At 34.2% G+C, this 9,386-nt stretch overlaps 1 protein-coding gene across 1 annotated transcript; it reads right to left on the reverse strand.

The window, feature by feature from the left end:
• Positions 1-2,077: 2,077 nt before the first annotated feature.
• Positions 2,078-9,057, reverse strand: LOC112522572 (cycloartenol-C-24-methyltransferase). The gene is made up of 14 exons (XM_025131779.1): positions 8,957-9,057; positions 8,764-8,862; positions 7,853-7,919; positions 6,867-6,940; positions 6,033-6,117; positions 5,875-5,930; positions 4,787-4,841; positions 4,298-4,345; positions 4,110-4,193; positions 3,843-3,959; positions 3,559-3,642; positions 3,363-3,488; positions 2,842-2,939; positions 2,078-2,324 (listed from the first exon to the last, which is right to left on the reverse strand). Exons 2-14 carry the CDS (start codon positions 8,844-8,846, stop codon positions 2,273-2,275), a joined length of 1,029 nt encoding a protein of 342 aa, XP_024987547.1. The 5' UTR covers positions 8,847-8,862; positions 8,957-9,057; the 3' UTR covers positions 2,078-2,272.
• Positions 9,058-9,386: the final 329 nt, after the last annotated feature.

Here is a 9,386-nt window from a genome sequence, read left to right on the forward strand (position 1 = left end):
TGATTAACCGTTTATTAGATAATGATAATTATGATCGTGTAATCGTATTAAAAGATTTTATGATATCATTCCATTATTACCCTTTTAATTTTAATATTTTCTAAATCTTTTTAAATTTCAATTTTAGTTTTAAAAATCTTTTAATTTTATTTTTTATCACAATATGTGGTTATTGGGTTGTTCTCGCATTCTCGTAAATCACAGGGGTTCTCGTTTGAACCCTTCCCTATATATATATATATATATATATATATATATATTTTTTTTTTTTTGAAATAATCATTATATCAACAAATTACAATTAATAAAATTTAAAAATTTATATGATTATTAAAATACAAATTAATATTTAGAATTATTTTATCTAAATTTTTTAATTGTTTCAAAATACAATAATTAGCAAGTTTATTTTTTATCTCATTTTTTATTTTACAAATCGTTATTAAAAGTAACGCTTACAGAATAAGCTTTTATAAGTAAAAGTCATCATCTTTATTTATTTTATTCGGTAACAATTTTAACCATCAAAATATATTGTTGATAAATGTCTTTTACCCTGGTAAGCGTTAATTGGGTAAGAGTCTTCTCTCTCACTTATCACGTAAGATTTTTCAGTTCTTGTTATGCGTCTTACTGGTTAAGATTTTTGGTTGTTGTCATACTTACTTGGTAAACATTTGATAAATAACTCATATGCGGTCGTTTACCAATGCTAACCGGGTAAATGTTTATCAGCAAAAATAACCACCCTCATTTACCTTAGTGGGAGTAAATGTAAATCTTGAATAATGTAGCATGATAAGTATCAAGAATTTTACCTTATAAGTGAAAATAGTGACTCTTACCAATTAACACTTATTATGTAAGAGACATTTACCAACAACTTTACTATGACATATTAATGACTGAAACCCAATAAAATAAGTATGGATGATGACTCTTAACCAGTAAACGTTTGTCCGATTTGTGCTTATTGTGTAAGAGACATTTAATTTATGTTACAACTCAGATTTAACTTCCATATTTCTTGCTTATCTTCACTTTATAAACATTTTTTTCAACTTTATCTTAAAATAACCAATAAATTGTGAATATTAATCGGTGCCTATAAATTGGTCCGAAAATCCAGAATTACCTTCGCAAATGAGTAAATTTCAATTTTTGTTAATGTGGTTTGTTAATAATTTCAGTTTTCGCTTTTTTGGTTTAGAAATAGTGATTTTTGTTTCTATGATTTGTAATTTATTGTTATTTTCGTATATGGATTAATTTTACTTTTAAATACAAGGGACCAAAACAAAAGGAACTATAAACCATAGAGACCGAAATAACAATGAATTATAAATCATAAAATGAAGATAACGATAAATTACAAACCATAGAAATGAAAACCACAATCTTTTAACCACAGGGACTAACATTGTAGTTTTTAACAAACTATATGGATTAAAAACGTAAATTACTCTCTTTTTTTAAAATTAATTTTTAATCATCTCGTGGATCAAAGAGTTTCGCAATTTGGCGATTCTTTTGATTTTCTCTAATAATGCATTAAATGTGGGTATTTACTTTTAACGCATTAATAATTAATATATTTTCAACTAAAATCTAAATAATAAACGTATGGATTGCAAATCGTAAACGTATTGAAGGCATTTAATACATAATCTCAAGTATAATAGCAAATCGCAAATATATAGGAGGTGTTTGGGATTGCTTATTTGAAACAACTTATATTTTTCTATAAAAGTACTTATCAACTTATTATAAGTCAAAATGATTCAACTTATTACCGGTTTGACACCGACATTTGTTTATCCAAACACTCAAAATTGTTTATTACCAATGTCACACCAGAATAAGTCAATAAATTGTTTTTATAAACAATTCAAACTCTCAAAAGTGTTATTTCCAAGTTGACAAAGGCCCTTTGACAAATGATTCACTCAGTTGGGTGGCATTTGTTTTTCAAAAAACCCTTTTATTCTCTACTTTTATCTGATCTTATAAACCTTGTAAACTTCTCTTCTTTTAGTTCAATGATGAAAAAAAAAAAACACACTAGAGACTCGTTGGATGCTGCAGCACAAGACAATCTTAAACAAAAGACCGCAATTTGATGTGTTCCTACTCAAAAAGATCAAAAGTGCTTCAAAAACATCTAAACCAAACAAACCTCACAAAGAAAATGTCAACCACCTAAGTAACTGTTAACAAACTTCATTCACACTAGCTGGCCAACACAATCATACTTCTGCTTCGGGTCATCGTCCTATTGTGGCTTCCGTGCCAGGAAGAAATACAGTGGTGTGAAGATCTCCTTCCTGCCCCACAAGTTTATACGATAATATTAGCACATATGAAAACACAATCGTATTGTGAAATACGAACACAAAGAGACGGAAACAAGAACAAAACAGCCAAACTAAACAAGCCCGGTATATTCCACCTAGAGGTAGGGTTGGGGTTTAAGATTATGCAGATATACTAAAATTGTTACTACTCCTAGCTAATGAAAATTGTGAAAGGGAGAAATACGAATATGCTAAAATTTGAGAAGTTAGATACAAGTAAGCAATAGCAATAACAAAATGAGCCCCATGTATCTCACTTAGCCGTCTGGGTGGGGGGCGGGAGGAATATATGCAGACATGACCTCCACCTTGAGAAGTAGAGTGGCTATTTCTGTGATGATCCCAGCTAGGGAAAAAAATACAAATATGCTTAAATTTGAAAAGCTAGATATGGTTTGGTAATCTTTGTTTGTTACTAGGTGATAGGAGGAGATTAAGTTGAAATGTGATTTAAAAATAATGGTTTTCTGAGAGGTTAAGTTCTCACTTTCCACCAGCAACAAGCCCTTCTGCAGCTTTCTCTAAGAAGGATTGAACCCTCTGGCTTCCTTTAGGGGCAAGTCCGATATATTCAAGGGCCATGACCTACAAAGAAGAACAAATGAATGCAATAATGAGGTGCTGCAATCTTGCAAGAATAATAAAAGAAACTAACTGAACAAATAAACCCAGTATATTCTACTAAAAGGTAGATTTGAGAGGGGTATGATGTAAGCAAGCCTTATCTCAACCACTAGGATCGAGAGGCAGTTTCCGTGAAGACCCTGGCTTGTGCATGACGTAAAGGTGTGTGCAAGCAGGCAATAAGAAAGGTTACAGAAAAGGCAATTGGGATTCAACGGTGTGTGCACGCTTCAAGAGTGTGCAAGCAGACAATATAATCAGGTAAAACATGTAAGACGGTTAGAAACTAACACAAGGAACCTAATGTCGAAGATAATGGTTGGTGTAATTTTCTAGAAAGCAAAAATGCATCATTTTTAGATGCAAAATGTACAGGGATCTTACCATATTCTTTGTGAAGAAGCGTCCAGCAGCTGTTAGACGAAAACTGCTGAGAGAGAAATGGCTTGTATCCAAGGGCAAGTACCAGGGAAGGGGTGAATCTTTGGCGAGATCTTGCTCCCATATAACCTTGATAGCCACAAATCTGTCAATTTATTTGCATAAAAATATTTGACGAGGATAGATTTCTTCTACTCACCTCAAAACCTGCTTCTTTTAGAGCTGCAAGACATTGTCTAGTTGATCTTATGTCCGGAAGGCCATCACCAATCTCGATTTCTGCCTGTTACCATGGAATTTGATTATTATATAACCTTCAAAGGTCAAAGATATGGCTGAAAACATGTCAAATTGGTTCAGGTAAAGGAACATGCCCGTCACATCAATTTGAGTCGGGCAACATAGATATACGGGTTTATCTTCATGGTATTTAATTAAACCAAATCAAACCAAACTGGGTTTATCTTTTAGGTGTATGTATACCTTGATTTTTTGGTGCTCTTGGTTATTGGGGTCAAATGCATCAGTCATGCACCACTCATATGCAGCAAAAGACTGACCTGGCTTCAAAACTCTAAATATCTCTTTGTAGCATCCAACCTTAGGTCAGAAAAAGATAGTTTGATAAGAGAAACCAAAATATACCAGCATATTTAGATAGTAAATAAAGTAAAAGCCATATAACTTCGGAAAGACTTGGAACAACTTTTGGTCAGATAAAATGTCTGAATTTCAACAAAATTTATATACCGCATCTGGAGCATGACAAGTAGCCTCAATTGCATAAACTGCATCAAAATTGTTTTCAGGAAATGGCATCTTCATGAAATCAGCCTGCACCGTTAAAGACCACAAAAGAACAATCAGGTCCATTGCACCAAAACTCTATACGTCATAACTAAAATACAAGACAAGCTCAGATGTTGACAAAAACTGACCTTTGTAAAGTCACAGGTCCTTTCTACTCCTGCAACGCGGTTCAACACCTAGAGAAAACATAGAAACATATAGATCCTAAGTTTCAACCAAAGCTCTAGTAACTAAAGCTTCCGAAGAGGAGAAACATAATAGTTGCATTTACAAGATAAAAGGAGCCATTCACTTGATCTTGATGAATAGAATCGTCTGATTTATAACATTTGGAACTAAAGACTTCAGACCCTAAAAAGCTAGGAACGCCTAGTATGCCACACAAGTAAAAACTTGAGCTAGTTTTTGTGCAAATTTAAATCCCATGAGGCATTATGTCCACTCTGAGAAGCATGACCTATGCGATTAATGTCTATAGAACATTATGATAGTCTAATATTCAACATATCTGCTTCTGAATTATGATACATTGAAGTAGTGTTCCATATACAGGTTTCACACAGTACATAAGATAATCCCATGTTTTGCTAAACAACTAATTTTATAAGAGAATTTACCTTTCCTCTTGTTATCTGATATTCGTTGTTGTTTATGCCCATCACAGATGTGGAACTGCCAGAAGTAGAGACCCAAGTCAAACACTCTTAAGACAATTATATTTATGACTAATGAGAGATGACAAAACTGATAAAGATAAATACATGTTTGGAAACTAAAAAACAGGGTAATGAATGAAACCAATACTATCATTACTCAAATAAGATTCAGTCTGTAAAAATCCTGTAGGTAGAAAAGTTCATAGACTTGTTCATTGGTTTGGTACGGTTTCTTCTTCTAGTTTTCTCTTTAATTATGCTTCTATTTTGCATTTTCCACTACATTGTCCTGATGTTTTAATTTGCTCAACCAGCTTTACATCCCCCATCTACGATTGACTATCATGGATATTTTAGGAGGAAAAAGCAGAGAAAAACAGAAGACAAGTAGTCCACCTTGCTAATGGACTTAGAAATTCAACAATGACAGCTTCCGGTCTACACATTCAATCTCAATAGCTTACAGATATTGGGACAAGGATTTTCTTGATAGCATTATGGTATTGCCCCTAGTACTCATATACCAGACTGCTAGTGCCATCATTATATTGAAACATGTCAAATCTTTTAGCACTTGGCCACTATGCGGTACCACATGAGTTCAGTTAGAATTATGAAGCAGAGTAGGCAGCAAAAAAATAAGAATTTAATTATTACCAGTCTATTATTTAACATGCTCACTCAGTGAATTATATGTAGTGATGCTTGGCATGAAAATACGTATCAGAGATGTTGGTGGTGCAACAGTGTCCTAGTACAAGTCCCATAATGCAAAAGCAGCTAATGTTATGAATGAAGAAAGTTCTGTTTCCAGATCATCATAAACCATCGAAACTCTTCAAAATCTGAAATATATAAATGACATGGTGTTCTACATACACCACTATGACTATACCATCACTACCACCGATGTGCGACTGTATTTTCTCATCCTGCTACGTTCATGTTTGTTGATACTGAACCGAATTAACTCCATAAGAAGAGACATCGATAGGAGAAGAAGGGAATAAGAAAAGCATCATCCTTAACCACCAGTAAAAGTAAGTTACCTAAATCGAGCAATTTCTCTCAATGGCCCACCAATTCCGCACCCTACATCCAACACCTTTTGAAAACAGAGCAAAGTTACAATTTAGAACAGGCACCCAACAGTGGGTATCAATAACACCGTCAGTCAGGTAATTTAGGATTGACTAGAAAATAAGACCTTTTGTCCAGGCTTCAAGCCTAACTGTAAAGCAAGAAAATGTTCATGTCGCTTAATGCTTTCTCGAAGTGATTCCCCTTTCCATCTGCAAATAAATTGGAGTTCATCTAATAGTCAAACCAAAGCTAAATTCCATACTGGCATGCAAAAAACAATTCAGATCCAACTGACATCATTAACAAATCTAGGAAGAATTATTGCATGTTAGCTCCTTTGACTGCAACTCTAGCTCTTCAACTTCCTGTATGAGAAGCAATGCCTTTTACCTACTACTGATGACGTAATAATCTCTTCGCTGATTAACTGACCACATCCAATAAGGATGAAGTCCATAGTCCATGCATTTAACATTTTATTTTTTAGTGCTGAAGTTACAAGAGTCAAAGTGCAACAAGATGAAGTAAAGGGGTAGTGCAGCATATACCCCAAAAATGACAAATTTTTTAAGTTGATATGAAAATAAAAAGAAACCTGTGATGGGGTATGAATGTTCTATTTATTGTACTAGAGAATGTTGAGCACAAGTTGTGGCATGTTTCTGTCAAATACATTGCTAATTTCATTCAGAATCATTACGATGTAACTTCAAGGCAGATCACAAGGAGTTAAAAGTGCATCAGAGGTAAAAAGAATTGTTAGAACAAAGTGTTGCAGGTGCTTGCAAGACGTAAAATCATACTAAGATGGTCTGTTTTCTCTTGCACATACTGGTGGTTGTCAAGGTATCCATCCACCACAGTGCAGAAATGAACAAAACAATTTACAGTTGAGGGTAATAACTTAAAGAATGAGAACAGGCAAGGTAATGTAAACAATACAATATCAAGTATCAACCTTGGGGCAAAATGAAATGATTCTCCCCAACCATACTCGTAGAAGCTTGTGACAAGATCATAATATTTGTTAACCTGAAAGAAAATAGAAAGTTTATAGTCATGGCATGGTCCTGGACTCCTGGTAACAAAATACATATCGAGTTATAAACTACTAGTTGCTTGACAGTTGGATAGAGATACAAGTGCATAAGAGCGAATAACACTAAATTATCTTTCATAGTTTTATGGGTCGGCATTGTAATCTGTTATGACATATGGGGGAAATGGTGGACCACTGAGCCACAGGTACACAAGATGAATTGATAATGTGGATGTCCAGAGGTAACCCAACATGATCATCCAGATACTGCCAAATTCAAGAAAAACTCAGAGGATATAATGCCAATACATGATCATCTCCAATATAGATCCTCTGATTTACCAATGATCATAGAGGAAGATTTGTATCATTAAGGGAGCTGATATTATAATGGGGAAGTAGTCAGGAGAGACTCGAGTAGTCGAGTTATTGAAATCTATCTACCTAATTGGCTTCAGACTGGAGTAGGTAGCTGTCTAATTCATGTCCTACATTGAACCTGTTATCTTCTTCTTCTTTTCATTTATGATGGGTTCCATTTCTAACATTTGTCAACTAGTTTCAGACAAGGCTCCTTTTTATTAAATTCGGCTTCCGTCTAGGAATCACAATTTTGAGAAAGATTCACCAGATAATATAGAAAAGACAAGTATTATAACTTATAATACACAACAAGAAAAGGCTCAAAGCCAAATCATCAAGTTATCTGAACAGTGATTAGGCAAAAAACAGCCCCATTTTAGAATATGTTTCCTGAAGCTGTGGTATTATCCACTGCAGAGCAGCATAGTTGGGATAAAACTTGCATAAATTGGATGAGAGCAGTTTTACAGAATTGCTAATCAAAGTATAATGTATACTTGGATAACTGAAACCATTCTCTAAAAGCATCAAATATTTCTTACCATGTCAGTGTAGTTAGCCTTTCTGTCTTCCTCCACACCTCCAAAACTCGCATGATACTTTTCATACCTGTATTAGAACACACAAAATGACTAAAAAGTGCAATCGTCATAGCATCATGCACGTATCAAAGTCTGATCTACATATTCTTTTATAGCCTAATTATTTATTTTAGATTATGCAGGGTAACACTGAAATTCTGATTCTTAAGAAATTACATAATGCTACTTCAGCTCTCCATTGGTTTCACATTGAATGTCAAACTTAGATTTACAAAGTTAATAACCACATGATTATTGTTCTACATTTCAAAACATCATTTTTATTATTTGTACTACTTTTTGTACATTTTGATGCAAATATTGATTCCCCTTGAAATAGTCCTAGTATTTGACTTTTCCAACGTTGAAATTAGTTTGTGAGCCTCAAGGTTACAGCAAAACAAAAATGAAGCCATTAGGAAATCCTTTTCTGGAGAACCACACATAATCATGCACACCTCGTTCACATAATGCAAAACAACTGAAACAGCAATAATTATTGTGGTCCTAGATAGGTGTTTCTCAAGAAGACTGATCAAGTCCAGAACGCCATCAATATAAACCAAAGTACTAAAAAACTTGACCACCTCAATTCGAACCATCTTCACGAGAGAAAACTCGTATTTAAACAGAGTTGATTTTCCCAACCGAGTTATCATTTGTATATCAAGGGAGATTCCGTACAATTGCCACATGCAAGATGGCAGATGCATATGATTTCATTGAAAATTTAAAACAACAGAAATCAATCTCAATATGAAATAGTACGCCCTTTTGACAGTACGGATCTCGATAGGATTACACATACACTCGCAGACACTAAAAATTGCATAGATTCAGCATTTTACGAAGAGAGATCCAAGAGTATATACTTATCGACGGCGGAAAGGACGTCATCTTTCTCGATTTTGCCACCGAGTCCAGATGCAAGATCAAATGCTCCAGCTTTCGACATCTCTACTCAATCGTCACTTTCAGAAACAAACAATGCCGGCGATCCGATCAAAACAAGTTCATGACATCACAAAACACACGATTACACAAACAGAGAAACAGAGATCTTACAAATGAGAAGGCAGGATCTGAGATCGATGGATGAAGAGTAGAAATGCAAAAGAGTTTGGAGGAATGAGAGAGAAATGGAGTGTTGTGATGGGAGCGTGAAGAGTCTGGCTACACAGCGAAGGCCAAAAATGTCGTATTTGGAAAAGGATTCGCCAAATCAGCAAAAACACGTGGTGGTAGGGATACGGCCAGGCCGGCTGGATGCTTTGCATGACTCCACTCAACTTTCTTTTTAATTTCATACCAACCATTAAAGGTGATTGTCATTGTTTATTTCAAGGGGAGTGTTAAATGGCACCCCTTAATAATGGTGTAAAATTCTTTGAAATTTGAATCACGATTAAAAGTCAAAATCAATTAAAATATAATATATTTTATTATTATTATTTTACATATTAATATACATATTTATAATTATATATATAATTTC

This window comes from Cynara cardunculus, assembly GCF_001531365.2.
Source record: "Cynara cardunculus var. scolymus isolate 2C chromosome LG 12, CcrdV1, whole genome shotgun sequence".
NCBI classification, from domain to species: domain Eukaryota; kingdom Viridiplantae; phylum Streptophyta; class Magnoliopsida; order Asterales; family Asteraceae; genus Cynara; species Cynara cardunculus.